Below are 21,926 nucleotides of genomic sequence, written 5' to 3'. Positions count from 1 at the left end.
CTTCAGAATGCACTGGACTGTCATTCAACACGAACTCCCGCCCACCCGCCGCTCAACCAAACTTCGGACCTCGTGGGCGTGTCTACAAATGAGTGACGTGACATCGAGACAGTTGTAGTTTTCCATCAAAGCTTTCCCACCAATCATGTGCCAGGATAGGCGGTGCTAAAGGCAGATTAACTTTGTTCCTCTTGTAAATAATCTTACAAGGAGCTTTTAACGATACAACAGGCTGCTGGGTGTATTTTTAGAATTAGCTTTTTTTTTTTTTATCTCCACGGTCTGGTGTTTTTTAAAAAAAGATGTCGCGATTGGTTTTCTCTAGGAGCCTATCGTTGACAACACGAAGAACCAAAACAGCGGTATATTATTATATTCGCGTAAACGTTTGTGCTGTAAATGGGAGTCCGAAGGTAGTGTGTTGACTGACTGTGATGTGAAGACACAGGTTATTAAGGTAAGCTGTATGTAAACCGACCTCTCGCGGTGTGTATTACCGTTCCTTTATACCCTTCACGAATATTGTAACAGTGGTCTAAAAATGATGTCATAGTAGATACCGGGTTTTAAAAAAAATTAAACCAAGGCCTGGGTCAATAGGATTATTTTATTTCCCGTTACAGCTAAAAACAATATCGAAAGTATTTTTTGTTTTTTGTTTTTTTGCGTCGCATTGCAAGATAACATACGTCCAGGTTTCAGAATTAATTTGTAAACAGAGCTACTGAAAGTTACTGTAGCTGGTCACATAGCGTATATGTAATACACAGAATTTTTGACAGATGTTTTTGTGTTGAGAGGTATTTAAAAGATATATATATATATATATATATATATATATATATATATATATATATATATATATATATATATATATATATATATATATGTGTGTATATATGTAAATATGTAAATAAAGATAACATTTGTGTACCCTGCAGTTATAACTGTATATAATTCTATGTACCGGTAATTTAGTGTGGCTCTAACCCTAGATGGATACAAAATACATGCAACAATAACTTAGTGTATACCCATTGTAAATCATGCAAGTACAGAGTTTCTGGTGGGCTGTGTAATCCTAATGAGTTCATGTCACCACACCACGTGATGGCGTTTCAGTTTTGATGCCAACCATTCAGTCCACATGCTCACTGGCAAGGCTTTTATAACTCTAGGTGACTTGTAGCTCCACTCACCGATTCATTCAACTACATTTGCACCCCCAGACATTTTAAATAACATACCTATCACATTTTTAACCCATGCTGTCAAAGTTTTAATTAAGAAGGGTGAAGGCAACAGCTTACTCTCCCATCATACTGCTACAGTAACAAATATACTTGCATCGTTATTGTGGCTTTTTTTTATCTGTTAATGTACCCTTTATTTATTGAATTATTTATGTATGCATATATAATTTATTCCTAATGAGCGATGGCTTTTTTTTTTTTTAATGGCCCAGTTTTTATTTAAGGATGCAGTTACAGGTCGGTTAATGTCTTAAAATGCGTCAGTGCATACTGCATTAACATTGATTTAAACCTCCTTTAGCTTTGGGATTGAGTGGATAATTCATGTTGTTCTGGGGATTTGTTTCCTTGAAGACAGACCTTGGAGACACACCGCCCCCCTCTCAAACTGCCATGCTGCTGCCACTCTTTCTTGTTGCCATTTGCAGGAGTGGGTGGTTATAAATCCCATCTTCAGGAAACAGCACAGTACTTTAATAACAGCTTGTCTTATTGACTGTGGCAGTTATCTGTACCCTACTCTTCCTGTGGGCTGCTCTGCTGTAGTGCATCATTGCATCCACAGGAGGCACTGTGACACCGCAGTTAAACTAGTGCACAATGAAGGTTTCTGTTTTTGAGCACTCTTGCAATTGAACAGAAAGGGCTTTCTCGTCCGGTGCCAGGCTCCAAGCACACGTCTTCAGTGGGTGCCAGTGTCATTCAGATCAATTCATGTATTATTGTATTTGTTTGTTTTTGTCTACAGAAGTGTATGTTTTAAACTACTGTCTTTATGTACTGAAGGATTGAACATTGGGAGTGAACTGAAGAAGCTAAATGCAGTTCATGATTGTAACTTTACACAGCTTGGAAGGGCTTCCAACTGCTCATTTAATAATGATTTGGTAATCTAGCCTATAGGTCAATGCATGTTTGTGGTACAATTGTATTGTCAGCTGAACTAAGAGCATGTGGGCGTTGATGGTATGAATTATTCAGGGTAATTCTGGCAGTAGCAGGGTTGAGAATTCCCCTTGTGGTTCCCAGCCCTGTGGTGCAAGTTGTGTTCATTTCCGTATTATACTTGTACTTCTAGTGCTCAGCATGTGGGGTTTCTCAGGGCTGGGAAAACCCCCTGCTCAGCGGAGTCTGGGTTGAGCCTGTTCAATTTCTAATACGCAGCTTGCTTCAGATGTAGCAAAGAAAGAAAGGAAAGGGTCTGAATTGAAAGAGCTGAGTCTGGCAGTTAAAATGAGGTAAAAACAACGTTCACTTTCCAACAATGCTGCAGCAAGGCTTTATTTGACAGTGGGTTCTCTGAAAGTAATAAACTTGTTTGGTTATTTATTCTTTAAGGACTTGGCAATTGCATGTTTGGCAAAACATGTTGTCAGTCTTGAACATCTTGAGGGTTGAATCATCAGCTTAGCTTCTCTGTAGAAGTCATTAAAAGCAACATGCAAAGTGATTATAAAATCTCATGCACATTTGAACGGATCGTATACTGAAGTGTGCTTTGAAACTGTGGTTTGACAAGTGATTTGTGTGTGTGTGTGATCTTGTAGAAAATATACAGTTCAGAGAGTAGTGTAGTCTTGCTGTTAATTCTGAAGAACTGACAAATATTCAAGTGTGCTTTTTAAAGCAAAAATAGTAAGTATGTTCATAGTCTGAATATATATATATATATATATATATATATATATATATATATATATAGATATATAGATATATTAGATAGCTACTGTATATTAGATAGATATATGATTTATTTATCTTTAAACAAGTGGTTATTTTAAATGAGTGTGTCAAGCACATGCTTACATCAATTTGTTCTGTACTAAAATAAACATTTTCTTTGGTGGTATTCTTTTAACATTCTGTAGAGTTTGTGCATTGTGAATACAGCAGTATCAGCATCCTTCTTTCACAATGTTTGTCATGCCTGAGCTCCAGCATTTGTAAAATTGAGTTTCATTTTGACTAAATATTAATAAAGGAGATAGTGAACAGGTAAGAAATGAGCCAGGGCTGGACAAATTCATTGTTATTTCACCAGGATAAGTTTTGGCTTCACAAATTAAAATACACTGTTACTCTCTCCTATACGAAAGATTAAAGAACATTGGCTTGACCCTGTAGTAAAAAATCTTAAGCCAGATGGTAGAAAATGTGAATTTCACAGCAAATTATGTTTAACTGTACTGTAATACAAGTTTAACTAAACGCCCTGGACTTCTGTCTTACAGGACTTGATGGACTACAGAGATGACCAGTCAATGCAGAAGCATTAAAAGACAAGAACATGCAGAAAATTGAACATCTCAAAGGAATATCCCCATGATTCTTGTATTTGTATGTTCCTATAATGCATGGGCCCTTTCTAATATGCAGAAGCTCATGTTTTAATCTGGTGTCATAATGAGTTCGGTCTTATGGAGTCAAGACAAGATGAACACAGCCTTCCGGGAGGATCCTCGCTACTACATACTGGTGCAGGAATGCATGGTGGAGAAGCCGCCTCAGAAGTACTTGAAGATCCCCAGGGGGAGCATAGGACAGTCGTGCCAAGAGCGTTCATCCCTGGGCCGCCCCATTCCAGCCAACAAAGGCAAGAAGAGTTTGAGGATCCTGGAGCAGCCCAGCGTGGTCCTCAGCTTCGATGAGAAGGACATTGCTGACATTGATGAGAAGCTTTCTGAGTTGCTGTTGGCGATTACGAACTGTGAAGAGCGCTACTGCCTCTTCAAGAACAAGCCCAGGCTTGAACAGCTACGGGAAATAGACTGTGGTTCAAAAGTCCGAGTTCAGCTCCGGTCTGGGGATGACAAACTGCCAGGGGTGGTGAGGTTCAAAGGGCCTCTGATGCCTGAACGGACACTATCAGGAATCTGGTTTGGGGTAGAGTTATTGGTAAGTGTCAGTATACTAATTAATATCATTAAGATGTGATATAACACTTTGCTCATCCCATTATACTTTTACAAGGTTCTCAACTGGCCGTAAAATGATCATCCACTAGGGTAGTACAGTACCGAGCACACCTTATTACAGTACCGTATTTGCAACAATAATTGATAGACGCTACAGATTATTGAATCTTCTAAATGTTATTAAATCTTGCTTGGTGTAAAAAACAAAGTATATAATGTGCTCTGTGCAAAGGAAATCATCTGGTATGACTAAACAGGAATCCCATTACCCTAGAGATTTGAACAGCAGCTGCTTCACAGATCTGGTTGCCAGGATAGTAGTTCTTCAGTGCATGTACTGTACTGAGTGATCCAGTTTGCGTACCGTGCAGCTGCTTGGTATCTGAGCAAGGTTATGCAACAGTTGTAAGTCATGATTGCTCAGTGCAGGCCAGATATTAAAGGCAGTCTGGGTTACTGTCTGTTCGGGGGGTGGGGGTGGGGGTGGGGGTGGGGGGGGGGTGGGGGGTTAAGTGTGTTCAGCATTGTAGTTCATCTTTGTTTTAGTTCTTTTATTTGCTTGTTCTTTTTACTCTTTGTTATATAAAAGGAAAAGCTTTTGGCTAATGGCATCACTGGTGCATTTCTCCTTTTAATCCACTAGGAGGAAGGGAGGGGCCACGGCTTTACCGATGGCTCCTACCAAGGCAAGCAGCTCTTCCGCTGCGAGGATGAGTGTGGGGTCTTCGTGGCCCTGGACAAGCTGGAGCTGTGGGAGGAGGAGGAGGAGGAGGAGGAGGAAGAGGAGGAGGAAGATGAAGAAGAAGACGACCTGGAGACGGACCATTCTGCACTGGTGGACCCCCGAGACAGTGACTGGAGAGCAGTGCCACTGGAGATCAACTCCAGAGTGATCGTGAAGCACGGAGAGGGAGTGGAGCACGGGACTGTCATATTCTGTGACCTTCTGCCTGGGAATGAAGCTTTAGGCTTCTATGTTGGAGTGGACATGGTAAGAAAACAACTATCATGGTTATGATTTTAAAACTGGTTGGCTATTTTCACCTGACTGTATCTGTTTGTGTGCTTATTGGTACTCAATGTTGTGATCACACCCAAACTCCCTATGCACCACACTATACAAACTTACAACGGCAGCTCTCTGTATCTGTTGGGATAAAATCAGGACTTGGTTTTCCACGTCCTGTATAATTACAGCATGGCCTTTCCTTTGTTTACAAACTCTGAAAACAGTAACCTGTTACTGCTGATCATGTAGGAGACAGATCACCTGATTCTGTGTCCACTTGGATTCCTCCCCTTCCCACAGACACACACATTACCGCATACAGTACTTCTTAACCACAGAATGATCACCTTATTTCCAGATGTGTTTTCAGAGCAAAATAAAAATCTATCAATACGTTCTGTTTAACATCTGGCTTCTAGATGTGATCCCCCCCCCCCCCCCCCCCCCAATAGCCAGGTACAAAGCCCTGTCTAGCAGACTGTTTGGATTTGCTGTACAGCACGGAGGCTGGAAGGGCTGTGTCTGTTCACAGAGCAGCGACCGCCTGGGGGATTACAGTTGCCAGGAGGGAGTACCTTCTACAGTAGCGCACAGGGCTGGCTGTCCCGCCTTGATCCCTGTTGCCTGGTTGCACTGAGCATTGTGTTTTGCTATGAGAACGACAGAATCATTTCAACTAGCAAATTGCACGAGCTTGTAGCCGTGGATCGGTGTTGCTAACCCGGAAACCTTCAGACCAGTTTTGCAAACTCATTTGGTCAGGTGTAGATTGAATCCCTAAGTGACCTGTTCTTCATGGAGAAGCCGTCTCACAGCCCACTTGGCAAACCTTCAGAGGGTGGAACGCCCGAGGCAGGAATATAAATAGATGGTTACGAGATAATGATATACTGCAGCGGGTAATGATGCAAGGTGCTTCTGTTTACAGGACAAGCCTATCGGTGACTGGGATGGAGTGATAAATAATAAACTGCTGTGTAGTTTCGCAAGCGTAGAACACACTCGTCTTGTGCATATTGCTGATGTGATACCAGGTCAGTATTTCTCTTGACTCTTCAGTTATCTTTCTGTATTTATTTGTAACTTTGTTTCCAGTAGTCAGCATCGCGATGGAAGTGACATTTCTAATGCTCTCAGCTGTATTGGGATGTCTTTTCAAACTGATCCCCGGGCTTTCTAAAGTTAGGTTGTACCTTTTTTTTTCTTTGTTGTTGTTGTTGTTGGAAATAAACTAAAAAAAAATGTTGATTATGCAAATGTTTTGTGTATTCTAGAGTTCCCCATGCAGGACCAGAGACTCCAGAAGCACATCTTTGCATCAAGAGGGGTAGGAGAGAAGAGCTTGTCCAATCAGAGCAAGCCCAAATCTAAAGGTAAGGTACATAGCAAATAATACGCAGTTCGGCACCCTGGCACCAATGGACCATTTCAGTCCAGGGTGTTGCTAGAAAGCACCCTGGTCTTCCTGCCTGTTTGCATCAGGTTAAACGGCTGGTTCTTGCAAACGCGTAGCAGCTGTTCTAAATGCACACACATGATGTTAGTTTTATTTGATTTAAAAGTATACCAAAAAATACTTCTGTATTTTGTAGTCAAGCAAAAACACTCCAATTTACACACTTTGAAGTTGGTACGGTTACTGTGGGATTTGGTCCTGACACTCATTCTCTAGAAGCAGGGTGTCATCTAGTGGTATTCTGGGGTAGTGCAGCAATATTTGTAAAGCTAAGCTCGTGATAGTTTCACTAGCAAGCATGAAGTCCGAGTGTACTAAAGGATTACATTTTAAGTTGTGTAGCACCCTTTTTTAAAATAAAAATACACACGTGTTTCTGATAATTGCACATTATTGTGGTTAGTTTTATGTAAAAGTGTGAAGGCCAATGGGATGTACAATTAAGAGATCTGCTGTGTGGGTGGAAAGCGCTGCTGAAACGGAGGCTGTGCTGTCAGGGTCCTTGCTTGAATTTTCTAAACCTCGCGCTGGCGAAACGTTTCAAACCTCTGACTCTATGCTTTGTTTGTACTCCGCAGCTCTGCATCTTTCCCTCATTATGATTACAAACCTGCCTCGGCATGTGTTTTTGCTGGCTTTGCTTCAATACAAATTGCTGATTTTAAAGTTTCCTCCTCTGTATGAAATGACTGTGTTCCTGTTTCAAATGGAATCAAACCCTTTGGTAATGCAAGAGAATGGCATATCTGTCGGCCTGCAGATTCAAAACAAAAAACAACTCCAGTCGAGAGGTGCAAGCTGGAGAATTGCGTGACAAATTGTCAAAGCGAAGGGCTTAAAAGAGTGATTAATACAAAGGGGAAGCGAATGGTGTGAAAGCATTTCTTCTGAATATATAACTTTACAAAGGCAGTTTCATGCTTGGATCCTTTCCTCTGTCCTTTTGTTTATAAAGCCTTATTATACAGACTGGGAAAACAGTAGATGTAGAGGCAGAGTAACTTAAACTTTTTGTCTTTTCCCCCTCGTCAATGTGTTTTGATGCTTTCTGGCAGCAACCAAAGTGCAAAACTGAAGCTCACCTTTTAATGAAAAGTGAAATGAATCGGGCAGTTTGAGGACCTACACTTAAATTAAGTCATTGTTAGTCACTGGCTGAATTATTTATTTAAATAAGACTATTTACCGGTACGTACACTGCTCTCTGGTCCCCATGGAGAACGAACGTTCTGGTACGTTCTGCAACTTTAAACTTGAATTACTGAGCCTACAGAACTCTCGATAACATGATATTGTAACACTAGGTTTCTGTAACACCTTTTATTGGTCTCTTGCACCCTCTGCCAAATAATGACTGAATTACATACAATAAGCACATTCACAAAATTGTCAACAATGTCTGTAAACCAGCGAAAATTGCTTGGTGTGAAAGAAGTATTAGAAATAATATTGAATTCAGATTCCGATTTACATTGAAATACATACAATTCTTCCACTGAATCGGATTTCGGCGAGTGTGTCCGTGAAGACATAAGTGAAGAATATTTACCATCAACAAGAAGTGACGGGCGTCCAGCGAAGAGGCAGCGCCAAGCTCTGTGCGTTGCTCCATGCTTCAAGGAGTATCATACGCTGAAGCATTAGACACTCTCACTCTCTGTGCCCCCAGCACCTGTTTACCTGGATATGATTTATTCATGTCTCTCTCTCTTTTTTGGTAGGACGTGTTGTTGTGGCTGTTCCACACCGTTGTTTATTGCCTACCTGTTATTTTTTTAGTCAAAACCTTTCCCTATACTTTTTTATTTTGTCATGCAGAAGACAAAAAAAAAAAAAAAACTCGGCAGGGCATTTTAGAGCTCGCTACTCAAAGGGTTAGTAATCGGAGGTTATTTTTGAGGCATGTTCAAATTTGTCCTACCCTGGGTGACAAGACACTTTTTTGTAACGCATTTCTCAAAACCTTATATATATATATATATATATATATATATATATATATATATATATATATATATATATATATATATATATATATATATATATATTTTTTATTTCTCAGTCGAGTTCTTTAGGCAGATCTATTCATCCTACAGTACTTTTTTATTTTTGATCTACTTTGTCATCTACAGGAATTACTTCCCAGTCTGGAAGTAGAAGCAGATCTGCATTTTATTACACTTTAAATGGCAGCACTATTGATCACCAGCCCCAATCCAAATCAAAAAGCACATGGTACATTGATGAAGGTAATACAAAAGGCTAAACCGGGTACGCTACAACAAAACAGCCTGATAGCAACGTTCCCATTAACTGAACCAGTTCCAGTGTAAAAGCATTGCTGGGAACTCGGGAGTGTCCGTCCCTTATTCCTGTGGTTTAGTTACAGTGATAGTGTTGCCTTGAATCATTGTGAAATTGCAATGCCTGGTGTCTCGTTTTCAGAGGCGTCTTGTTGGCATTTACCAGATCAGCCGATCATTGCAATAACATTGGTCTGTGACCCTGCTTGTGAGTTACAGCAATGCAACATGAGGCCACATTCAGGTAAATGTATTCCCCCCCAAAGGTCAAGCAGCACCGTCCTAACAGCCTTGATTCGAGCACATGTCTCTCAAAGCCTGATTCATTCTTCAATCCTGCAACTGTCTCTCTAGTCTGTTTGCCAGAGTTTCATTTTTCTCCTCTCTAGCTGGTCGCAGTGCCCTCCCAGTGGCAAAGTATGAACCAACCTTGACTGTGTTTTGAGAGTAGAACAACACTGCTATCAAGATCGTTTGTTCAGAGTACCATTTGCTACCTCATGTAGTTTAGTAGTGCCCCATGATGCATGATCACGCATGTAAATACCCGCGTCTGATAAGATGCAGCTTTTACTAGTGCTGTTACAAATGACCTACAGTTGTTTCTTGTTTAGTGTTTGCATTTACACATTTTGTGAATTTTCATTATTTCCAATTAATTACATAATGTTAATTAACTTGCTGCAGAGTCCAACCAAGAACTGCTACACATCTTTAACTGGTAAGTATTTGCAGTTGTTGAGCTGACCCGTTCTCAAGAAGACATGGTTTTGGAATGCTTTCGGTACCCTATAGGAAGACCTAGGGGTTTCTGTTGGTACCCAGTGTTGGATGAGAATATATAACATTAATAAAAGCCTTGCAAATCTCTAAAACCCAGTGATACAAGAGCTCTGGATCTAGAATGTGGGAACCTTTTTGGGGGCGTTGGTTTGAGGTTCAGATAAAAGTGTCTTTGAAAATGCCAAAATGAGGATTTTTGGGTGACCAGCAAAATGTGATCAGTAAAAAGACACACAGCAAATGACATTTAATAGAGAAAAGTGTAAGGTACTGCATGCAGGCAATACAAATGTGCATTATAAATATCATATGGGAGAAACTGAAATTGAAGAAGGAATCTAAGAAAAAGACATAGGAGTTTATGTTGACTAAGAAATGTCTTCATCTAGACAATGTGGGGAAGCTATAAAAAAAGGCCAACAAGATGCTCGGATATATAGTGAAAAGTGTTGAATTTAAATCAAGGGAAGTAATGTTAAAACTTCACAATGCATTAGTAAGAATTCATCTAGAATAGTGTGTTCAGTTCTGGGCACCTCGCTACAAAAAGGATATTGCTGCTCTAGAATGAGTGCAAAGAAGAGCGACCAGAATTATTCTTGGTTTAAAAGGCATGTCATATGCAGACAGGCTAAAATAATTGAATTTGTTCAGTCTTGAACAAAGAAGACTACGCGATGATCTGATTTAAGCATTCAGAATTCTAAAAGGTATTGACAATGTCGACCCAAGGGACTTTTTTTGACCTGAAAAAAGAAACAAGGACCAGGGGTCACAAATGGAGATTAGATAAAGGGGCATTCAAAACAGAAAATAGGAGGCACTTTTTACACAGAGAATTGTGAGAGTCTGGAACCAACTCCTCAGTAATGTTGTTGAAGCCGACACCCTGGGATCCTTCAAGAAGCTGTTCGATGAGATTCTGGGATCAATAAGCTACTAACAACCTAACGAGCAAGATGGTCCGACTGGCCCCTTCTCGTTTGTAAACTTTCATGTGTTCTTATAAGATGTCAGCGCTTTTCCTTTTTGCTTTATTCTGTAGAGGGCCCTGATCACAAAGTTTCAACTCCTACGTAACATTGAGTTCTAAAGCTTTGTGAATATAGGTCTTGTATATCAACAGCTGCTGTTTTAGCATCACTTACATGAAGCTGCCTTGTCCTCTGAGCAATATAATGTTTGACCTAAAAATAATTTGTTGCTCTAACCAGTCTTTGTAAAAATCCATCAGGTGTATTCTTTTCTGCATTAATTGTGATCCAAATAGAGGTTAAGTAAAACCTCTGCTTGAGGAACATATTTATGGATGCATTTGTTGCACTAATTCATTCAAGTATTACTGCGTCAGTTAAATTTGAATGTGCTTCTTCTCTTAGCATTATCACTGCATGTCATTTTATTTATTTTTTCAGTTGGAGAAGATCCTGCAAAGTCCCTCCTGGACACCTCCTCTGGGTTCAGCCAGACCTCTCCTCCCTCCCGGGCTCCCCCCACTCCATCACTGTCCGGCGAGAGCAAGTTCCACTCGCTGCCCTTCAACCTGACCAACAAGAGTGGCCCCAACGGCAGCGTCAGCCCCACGCCGCTCTCCCTTTCCGTGCAGTCTGTCATCGGGGATGTCCACGAGCCCCCAGCCCTCGCAGTGCCTCTCCGGAACCATTACGGCCTGGAGGTGGGGTCCCTGGTGGAGGTGAAGGAGAACCCACCTCTCTACGGAGTGATCCGCTGGGTGGGGCAGCCCCCTGGGCTCACCGAGCCATTAGCTGGACTGGAACTGGTGAGTCTCCCATGTGTTTGCATTGTAGTCTGATAGCAATTAGTACAGGGACACCAATTTGGATATTCGAACGTACCATATACTGCTTGTATTGGGTGTCAAAAAATGACCATGCTCGTATATAAATCTTATTGATAAGTTATGTATCAAACATACCTCGCAAAGGAAACCATTGCAGAAATGACTTCTGAAATCAATGAACACACATTCTACTGTTCAGAACAGTGTTTCTTTCCTTGCTTTAATAAGCAATTTGACCCGGCACTAATGAAAAGCAATCGCTGTAGCAACAGACTTATCACTGTTCCAGGTGCTGATTATGTGAGTGTTTTATATGCACTGTTTTATATGCACTGCTAGAAAACAAGGGGTATTTTTATTAGATTTTTTTTTTTTGGTTTTGAAACACAAACATGAACTGTTGGGGTTACCCGAGGACTGATGAGAGCTGGCAGCCCTGCTCTGGGGGTGCTTTAACCCGTGTTCCTGTCTTGCAGGAGGACGAATGTGCTGGCTGTACAGACGGCACCTTCAAGGGCATGCGCTACTTCACCTGTGCGCCAAAGAAAGCTCTGTTCGTCAAACTGAAGAGCTGCAGGCCAGACTCCAGATTCCCATCTCCACACCACTCCTCCAACCAGATTGAGCGCTGCAATTCAATAGGTAATAGACCTGCTTTTATTATGAGAAAGAATGAACCCAAATCCACACACAGAGACAGCCTGTTTATTAAAAGTGTGCATTGTTTAGAATTGTTCCTAAATGTATAACCTGTGTCTAAGACATGCAGGTCAGGTAACAGTGCAAGGTCTTTTTTCCATATACTCCTATGCTGCACACATGTGCCGTCCACATTACTTTTGTAGTGAAAATGTAACAGCACTCATGATGGCTTTTTTGTTACAGAAATTCCCAATGTGTTCAACTTTTAAAAGTTTAAGCCTGTTTTAATACTAAAGTTTCAATCCTAATCTAACACCCCTGCTATTAATGGAGTTAAGATGTCTAATAGGTATCAGCTTCTTGATACACACCATACAGAAACGTGACGCAATTCACTTCTTCAACGTGGCAGGTAGATTTGCCTACCCTCTAGTTTGAAGTGTCTTGGGTTGAGTGTCGTTTTGCTTTTTTCAGCATTCGGGGGCTACCTGAGTGAGGTGGTGGAGCAGAACACCGCTCCCAAAATGGACATGGAGGGGCTGGAGGTCATGGTGGGGAAGAAGAAAGGAATCCAGGGGCATTACAACTCTTGTTACCTGGACTCCACTTTATTCTGGTGAGCAGCATACCTGCTTAGAGGAAAGGGAACTGTGGGGGAGTGGCAGACCGGCTGCAGGGCAAAGCTGCCGATTAGATGTGTGGGTGAAGAAGGGTTAGGTTATTAATACATAGTCTATTCTTAGAGACAATAAAGCATCTAAATAGACAAGTATTAACTACAATCAGGGTGTGTCGTGGGACACTGCTAACTAACTGCTCAGTGAGGCGTGCTGGAATATTGTGTGTGTGTTTTTTGCTATTTCAATTTAAAAATAAAGCAACTTTTAATGAAATTGAAAGGCTTGCAGTCAAAATGTTTGACATTGAATTTATTAGGTTTTGTTTTGATATTTTTCTAAGTGTAGTTATTGATGGGTAAATTTATTCCCATAACGGTATATCAAGTGTATTATTATTTTTTTTGTTTTGTTCCCTCAACCCATTCTAAACCGTGTGTGTAGCATCCAAAGCACTAGGGACGTGAACAAATTGCTTCTGTGCTACTGAAGCAGATTGATCCCCTTCGGGGCAAGTGGTGTGCTAAGAAGGGACGATCCTTGATGGGCCAAGCTGACTCTTCTCCTTCCCAAGCTTATGTATGTCTTTGTGTTTCTGCAGCCTGTTTTCCTTCAGCTCCGTCCTCGACACAGTGCTGCTGAGACCGAGAGGTAGAAGTGACGTGGAGTACTATAGAGAGACTCAGGATCTGCTGCGGACCGAGATTGTGAACCCTCTGCGCATGTGAGTGTTGCTATAAGTGACATTGTGAACCCTCTGTGCATGTGAGTGCTGCTGTATGTGACATTGTGAACCCTCTGCGCGTGTGAGTGCTGCTGTATGTGACATTGTGAACCCTGTGCGCATGTGAGTGCTGCTGTACGTGACATTGTGAACCCTCTGCGTGTGTGAGTGCTAGTTCCTTAGTTCCCTAGTCACCAAGCCGTCGTTCCATCAAACAAACATACTGTGTAGCTGTAAGTGGGCATGATGGCTTCACATTGTAAATGCACTGTTGTTCATTTGAGAAATTTAATAATGCAAACAGCACCAGGGCCAGCATTTGTTTTTTGTTTTGCCTCCCCCACCCCACACATGCCAACATTTTGTAGAGAGCTGATAAAGTCCAGCGTATAAACATGAAACTCTGGCGGCCTCACTGGCATTAGTTAACTCCCTAGCCTGGTGAGTGCTAATAGTTTGTTTCATTAAAGCAGGCTGCAGCCTGTGCAGCTGTCCCCTACAGGCTTAGCTGTGATCCCAGAAGCCCTTGTAAACCACAGCGGGGTGGCAGTCCAGTCAGCACAGGGAACGCCGTCGCTTTGTCTTGTGTTTTGAAGTTTGTTGAATTTTAATACAGCGTCTGCTGCTTTCTTTTAATTAGTCTTCCACGGATCAGTAGCCTAGCAGGGGATGCCGTCTCATTTCCATTAGGGGTACAGTCTGTAGTTTTACCCAGTTTCAGTGGCAGTACTGTAAATGCCATTTAATATGAACCTTCATTTATTATATCCATGATGATGATGGTGAGTTGACAGGTGAGTCGTTTGACGGGATTACGTACCCAGTAATACAAAAGACACCTGACCAAGCTCTCTGCCATTCACCTTTCCCAAACTCTAATGAGGTTTCACCCCTTGTTCACCTGTGTTCACACATGTTGTGTAACACATGTGTTTCTCAGTAACCTTGCTGGGGTTCACAAGCCAGTACAGAGGAGCTGCGTTACTGCACCACTTTGTGACCCTTCCTTTCCCATTCCTGAACATCACATTTGCTTTGCTTTCCACAGATTTGGATACGTGTGCGCTACGAAAATAATGAAACTTCGGAGAATACTTGAGAAAGTTGAAGCTGCTTCTGGATTCACCTCCGAGGAGAAAGGTGTGTAAGAACAAAGAAGTTGCAGGGACACTCCCAATAAGGAGCTGGGGAGAAAGAGTGTTTTTTTTTTTTTTATTAACGTGATTGCTGCAATTAGAAAGGCTTTGAGAATTGATTCTAAAACATTCATTTCTAAGTGTTATCTCCAGAATCTGAAAAGATCTAATCAATTTTGTTTTTGGGCGCTATCCAGCAAATGCATTGGTTGTTTCCCCATAACCATATATACTTGATTTGAGGCTCTGGCAACCAATAGTCCTCATGTTAAGGTACCAATAACCAAGTGCCAGTGAAACTCCTAGATCTGAACCAGCCCTCCAACAACTGCAGGGCTGCACCTGGACATGTGCTTTGATCTTTTAAAGGAATAGTCCGATACCAGATGTTTCCTGGATTCGTGTGTTGAGTTATAAGATTGCTGTATCCTTGGGTGTGTGGTTTGGCGGGATCAGTGGGTTAGGTGCTGATTTTAATGTACTTTTCCGGAAATATGATCACTTTTACCCAGAGAGGTGTGGTAGGAAGCAGAGCATTTTGATAGGTTGAAAACATGCTGTTAAAAAGGGGGAGGAGCGCTAAAGAACTAGGGTGACATTTATTTGAAGGCTTGTTGTCAAAATATGTGCATTGCCATAATAAATAAGTATAAACCAATGCTCCTGTGTGTTTTTTTTTTTTTTTTTTTTTTTTTTTGCAGATCCAGAAGAATTTCTGAACATACTCTTCCATCATATTTTACGAGTGGATCCATTGCTGAAAGTTCGGTAAGCTAATGAAACAATGCAGTTCCATATGTGTCTTTCTTGCAAGACTGATGCAGTCTGTATTTGAGGGTAATCATTTACAATGGAAACTTTTCTGTGTGCAGGTCAATGGGACAGAAAGTCCAAGATTGTTACTGTTACCAAATCTTCATGGATAAAAATGAAAAGGTTGGCGTCCCAACTAGCCAGCAGTTGCTGGAGTGGTCCTTTATTAACAGTGACTTGAAGTTTGCAGAGGTGAGAAACAGGTTTTCTTTCTGTCTGAGGAGTTGGAGAACTCGCCAGTTTGCTATTGCTGCTGCCTAACTACCTGTTTAAAATATGTATGTACATTGCCACTGCATATTTAAGTTTCATTTTTAAATGTTCTCAAGATACCTGGCAGTAAGAAGATCAGTCAGTCAATTCAGATTCTCAATACAGCTATTAACTCTTTCCTTCCCAGGCTCCATCCTGCCTTATTATCCAAATGCCTCGGTTTGGAAAAGATTTCAAGATGTTCAACAAAATCTTTCCTTCTCTGGAAGTGGACATCACTGATTTACTCGAAGACAGTAAGTTATTTGCTTATTTATTTCTTTATTTCAATTCTGTTCGGTAGAATAAGGCATCTATAAGAACAGTAGTGCCATGAAGTATAGCAGTTAAAAACAGGACTAGAACACATACTGTTTACAAGAGAGGCCTGTCTCAATGCATTAGGATACCAACAACAACAAATACAACACAGCACTGTCTTGCAAATTAAAGGTTTTTTTTTCTTGACGCTCTTCCTGAAGATGTCCTGTGTTGTTTTCAGCTCCCAGGGAGTGCCGTATCTGCGGTGGACTGGCCCTGTACGAATGCAGGGAGTGCTACGAGGATGCAGATATCGCAGCTGGGAAAATCAAGCAGTTCTGTGAAAAATGCAACACACAAGTAAGTAAGAGTGGGTACACTGTGTGTACAGGAAGACTACTCGGTGCAGTGCCTATAGGACAAAGCTTGGAGAAGCTTGTTAAAGAACAGCAGGTGTTACTAGGAAAGCACTTTACAAGACGAAACTTAATGCAGCTGCTAATCTCGTATATTAGTTCATATACTCAATTACAGCATACCTACTGTAAAAACATATATTTCATGTCTAAAACTAAAAAAATGTAATACCAGGAATAACCACAAGATGGGGACATAGGATAAACAATGGAAGCTTCGGTCACACACTTATCTGTTAGACAAGTGAAGAATAAAACAATATTACAAAGATACAGTGTCAGCCTGTCAGAAGTATTTAAAAAATGTAATTATTGCTGTATTAAAGGATTTTTTATTTTTTAAACCACATGTATGTTGTCTATGGGCACAAACAGATACAGACTGAAAAATAAAAAGTTGACTTGAACGATAATAACAAATACCGTAATTGGAAAAAGAGAACATTGTTAAAGCTTGCCTTAGCAAGGACGGTCTTGAGATAAGAGTGCTCTACTCTTCTTGTAGGTGCATCTCCACCACAGGAGAAAAGGGCACCAGTTGGGCAAGCTGTCCCTCCCGAAGGAGCTGGCGGACTGTGCCTGGAGGCAGGGCAGATTCCCCAGGCAGAGGATGGAGCTCTTCGCGGTGCTCTGTATAGAGACCAGTCACTACGTGGCGTTCGTCAAGTACGGCCCGGGGGAAGCGGCCTGGCTCTTCTTTGACAGCATGGCAGACCGGGACGGTGGGGCTTCGTTGTTTCTATTCGTTTCCTTAGGAAGTCCCAGAGTTTCTGCACAGGGTTAAGCATTGTCACTGAAACTTAAAGGAGCAAAAAAAAACAACTAGGATAATCATGTGATCTGGTAGTGCTGTTTAACACACACTCTGAAATGACTTGCTTATAATTAAGTTGTTTAATTCTGTGTAACATATACTTGGTAGAATTTTTTTTTTTAAATCCATCATCAGGCTATGGAACTGTATCCTTAGTTTCCAGCTATAGCACATAGCTGAAACCCGCATTAAGCAGTTGCATAAAACTCAAAAGCCATTCTAGGTTTTTTGCATACAGACTGAAGTCTCTGTAATCCACAATGCAAGTGAGTTGCTGCCTACTGGATATACTAGACAAGTGCACTGTGTTGCCTCAGTTATCTCAGACAGTCGCCCTCTAGTGTTCAGAACATGTTATAGCCATGAGTGGATGGGCTTCCTGTAGCTGATGAACTGCAGTAAATCATTTATTTTGGAGAGAAGTGTATTTGTTTTATACATCAAAGCTGAGTAAAGTTATTCATACAAAGTTCAGACGCCCCAAGGCCAATGACTAAACCATTCTGTGTACAGTGCATTATTGCTTACTACAATAAGACCTTGAGCTTCTGAAGGTGTGTGTGTGTGTGTGTGACCTATAGGAGTATATACCACTCTCCAGTCCAGGAGAATTCCTTCAATTCCTGCAGTGTGCTGGAGGGGCCTGTCAGGACGATCTCATGGGGTTGATGATGGGCTCTGTAGTGGGGTGACAATGTAGGGAAGAAAGTTTGCAAAAACCTATTGCTCTCAACATGTTTGGATCGGCTTTCGATAAAATCTTCATTATGTACCTGTGTAAGAGGCTGTCTGTTCTGTACAATACAAACTAAGCAAATGAGAAATGAGAAATAGCTTTTTTTTCTCCCTCCCTTCCTTCTCACAGGAGGACAGAATGGCTTCAATATCCCGCAGGTCACGCCCTGTCCAGAGGTCGGCGCATACCTCAAGATGACCCCTGAAGAGCTCCACGCGCTGGACCCCAAGAGTATTCAAGGCTTTGCACGGAGACTGCTGTGTGACGCGTACATGTACATGTACCAGAGTCCGACCATGAGTTTATACAAGTGAAATGATTGGACCTGATCATGAGGAGTGCTAAACCAAGCAGTCTTGAGTTGTTCTGTTGACACGTTTTTTCCACTGCGAGTCTGTCCTACTCCATTCCACATAATGGATGGACAAAGGGAACTTGCTTACACATTTCTGAAGAGTATAGTAGTACATGCATGAAAGCATCAATGAGCAGCTTTTATTGCTTAATTATGTTGCTCAGGCACATATATAATATAGTGTGTGGCAATGACAAAGGTAATAAAGACTTCCACTAAACTACTTGAAGGAAGATTTAAAAAAAGGGTTCTTTTACCATGTCCTGTCTCTCGCAAGATCAGTAATCGATGTAGGTGGGTTAAACTACAAGGTAACCCTGCACCCTTTATTTAACGATGTTTGCCGCTGCATTTTTTTATTTACTTCTCTTGAGTTGTGTTCAGATGCTGTATGCTCAGTGCCACTTAAGTACTAAAAGAAGATACTCTACAAAACGAGAACATACTCTCAAATCAAGAAATGATAGAAGTATGTGAAAGTAAATAATGTTAAACTGAATGAATAGCTTTAACATACACCAGGTCTGAGGTCAGATGGCAGAGGAACTGGAGCCAGCATTTTGTACGATAGATTACATGATTGTCCAATTCTAAAAGCATTTATTGGGCACCTTTATATTGGATGGGTCAGAAGTCATGCACCACAGTGTGGTTTAGCTGGTGTAAAATGTTTCTGTATTGATCACCGTTTGTCTAAGATTATTAAGACAGGTTTTGGCATGACTTTTAGTATAAATGACATTTCGCCCCTGCGCAAATGGAGTGCTTTCTTTCACATTTTTATATTTCTGTCTTGTAAGTGATGATATATCTTCAGGTGTATGGGATGACAGAACAGTAACACTGACAGATGCACCTGGTTTTTTGTCATTTCTTATTAAGGTCTCTTCATATCCTTTCAGTGAGTGACCCTAGCTAAACTTAATATGTGATATTTCAGTTTTTTGGGTTTTTTTTTTTTTTTGCGTTGCCCAGGGGGCATTGATTTGGATGCAGTGTAAGACGATTGGGTTGCTTTCTGTTTTTCTAAACTAACACAGTCTGCTTGAGCAACATTGGTTTTTAGCAACAGGTTTGTGTGTGCGACTTGTCAAAAACGATCAGTTGTGCACCTGCTTTGCCCGCTTTTAGTCTGTTCTGAACACTGAAAAGCAAAGGCACTTGGCTTGAAATTGAATTCGATAAATAACCTAGCCCAGTGATAGATAGATAGATAGATCTGCACTGTAGTGCCAAGAATGAAAATGCCTGTAGACAATGATTTGGCTATTGCAGCATTCAGTATGGATCAAGGACCCAGTTAAGATGCTACTTTAACAAGAATGGAATATTGATGCAGTGAGAGCAGAAAGTAGGCAGCTTCATTAATGTACATAAAAAGCAAACGACCTTGATGAACAGAATGAGAAAATAGGTAAAACCAAGACTTGCCCATTTCAAAATAGAAACTTTAAAATAAACGGCAACACATTTTAGCTTACCTTTAGTAATGCATCTTCAGATACAAGACCCGCTGAAAGGCCGTGACCTGTGGTTTAAAAATAGAAAAGAAGCCTTGTTAAAAGTACTCTGCATAACAGACTATATAACTTAAGCAGTAAGTAAATGCTTTTTAAACCAGAGATGTGCTTAACTCATAAATATTACCAGCTCTTGGTCAAGAACACTCCATTCAGAGCTGCTCTGAATTGGTGTTCCTGCTGCCTGTAATGTGCTGTCATTGTGTTAACCAATTGTGCAAATGATTGTGTGGCATTTTCTCCATCTGTAAATATGAAATGTCTTGGGTTATCCAGAAGCAGCCTTAATGCATTTGAAAGGGAAACAGAAGAGTGTTTCCTGTGTATCTGTAAAGAATGTATATTGTTTACTGTATGTAACTCTTGTGTTACTCAGAGGTGTTTTCTTTGATGTTCACTTAATAATGAATTAAATACTGTTTTTGGAGGAAGATCGGAGAGAGAGGACTGTCCTAGAATACTTGACAGGATGAATGTCCTTTATTCAGTAAACCAGACAGACTTGACTTTTTGTCCACAACTTATAGGGTCAAGGTCAGACCTTGGTGAAAAATGCAGACTTGCTTACAACAGTTTGTACAAGTCTCCTGGAACAGATAGCAAACTGTCCCAAGGCAGCAGTCGTACCTCTTAAACGACACAGAGAATCTTTAAGAGGAACCAAACGCAGAAGTTGAATGGGCTACGCAACTGTGCATTCGTTTTTCATGTTTTGTGGATGTGAGGTTGGATTTGACATGCTATTTCAGTGTGTACTTTGAGAATACCACACTACATTATTTGATTAATAATAAAACCTATCCCTTAATCACAGATCCAGCCAACCTGCAAAAGGAGTTCAGCCTGTGAACTTTCATACACCAAGAAGCTGTGTACATCCATCACGTTCATAGTGTGGGAGGTATTTTCTTGGCTTTTATACTGAAAAACAGAGAGCTGGGTCACAAAGTGCTGTTTTTTGTTTTTTAATTAGCTTTTTGTATGATTGTTATTGACTCCTGTGCTGGATGAGTAAGCCCACTTGTTCACAATGAGCAGCTCTCATTCTTGCAGGTCTGCTGGTATTCAAGTTCTAATGCTCCCCTGATGCTTTGCCTTGTGACCGTACTGTCTATTCAAACTGGACTACTACAAAGAGGTTTGCCTTGAACACATCACACTGTTTAAAAACTAGACTGTGGTTGTGACTGAGTGCTGCAGTGGGAACTAGTCAGCTTTGTGAAAGGGCCCTGTTTAGTACAGTAGCTGCGTACCGCAGAGCTAACAAAAAACAACGGGATATGTGCAAAATGAAATTATAAAGTTGTGCTGAAAATGTTTTTGACTGGAGATTATATATCTCAAAATAGGCTATTCTTAATAAATGTATTTATTAAACACAAGATGTCAGTTTCATATGTTGTAGAAGTTGTGCTGTTTTGATTTTATGAGCTGCAGTATACTTGGCGGTCTGGGGTCCTGAGCATCAAACCTACAAGTGAAAAACCTGTAAAAAAACAAACAATGCTGCATGTAATATAGGTGAATAATTGCTTATTGCAGTCACTTTAGTTCAGTCGTGAAGCATTTAGATTAATATTCCAATATCTCTGATATAAAAAATTGGATGTTGCAAAATGTTTTACACCTAAATTGTAACAAGACTGAGGATATGATATTATATACTTCCCCATTAGCTAGGTAAAACCAATGCTGTAAACCTGTCGGTTGATGGTACCATGCTTGAGTTCAGAACTAAAATGAAAAATTTGGGTGTGATTTTTGATCCTGGGTTAACCTTTGAACCGCATGTGTTGAATACTGTCGAGGTTTCATTTTTTTATACCTCAGAAATATAGCTAGGCTTCGACCTATACTCCTCTGCAGTTGAAAAATTGCAAGTTCATGTGTTTGTTTTCTCTAGGATTGATTTATTGTAACGCCCTGCTCGCTGTTGTCTCTAATAGCATTCTCAACAAATTGCAATATGTTCAAAATTCTGCGGCTAGAATTTTGTCACGGTCACATATTACACCTGTGTTGGAGGCCTTGCATTGGCTGCCCGTTAAGTTTCGAGTGGATTTTAAAATCCTTCTCCTGACCTCCAAGGCTCTCCATGGGCTGGCTCTGCTTTATTTGTC

The 21,926-nt window shown here is 40.8% G+C and overlaps 1 protein-coding gene across 3 annotated transcripts; it reads left to right on the top strand.

Annotated features, from left to right (window-relative positions):
• Positions 1 to 143: 143 nt before the first annotated feature.
• cylda (cylindromatosis (turban tumor syndrome), a) lies at positions 144 to 21,188 on the top strand. Of its 3 annotated transcripts, XM_034041023.3 has the most exons (17): positions 144 to 457; positions 3,485 to 4,148; positions 4,812 to 5,159; positions 6,106 to 6,211; positions 6,452 to 6,550; positions 8,766 to 8,882; positions 11,135 to 11,499; positions 11,997 to 12,162; positions 12,637 to 12,778; positions 13,381 to 13,503; positions 14,552 to 14,643; positions 15,341 to 15,407; positions 15,512 to 15,644; positions 15,853 to 15,961; positions 16,207 to 16,325; positions 16,887 to 17,103; positions 18,061 to 21,188. In XM_034041023.3, exons 2-17 carry the CDS (start codon positions 3,657 to 3,659, stop codon positions 18,243 to 18,245), a joined length of 2,880 nt encoding a protein of 959 aa, XP_033896914.1. In that variant the 5' UTR covers positions 144 to 457; positions 3,485 to 3,656; the 3' UTR covers positions 18,246 to 21,188. The 3 variants fall into 3 exon arrangements, with proteins under 3 accessions (XP_033896914.1, XP_033896912.1, XP_033896913.1); XM_034041021.3 differs by lacking the exon at positions 8,766 to 8,882; XM_034041022.3 differs by lacking the exons at positions 144 to 457; positions 8,766 to 8,882 and adding an exon at positions 2,414 to 2,491.
• Positions 21,189 to 21,926: the final 738 nt, after the last annotated feature.

This window comes from Acipenser ruthenus, chromosome 19 (assembly GCF_902713425.1).
Source record: "Acipenser ruthenus chromosome 19, fAciRut3.2 maternal haplotype, whole genome shotgun sequence".
In the NCBI taxonomy this organism is placed as follows: domain Eukaryota; kingdom Metazoa; phylum Chordata; class Actinopteri; order Acipenseriformes; family Acipenseridae; genus Acipenser; species Acipenser ruthenus.
This window is presented reverse-complemented; position numbering and strand designations above follow the sequence as displayed.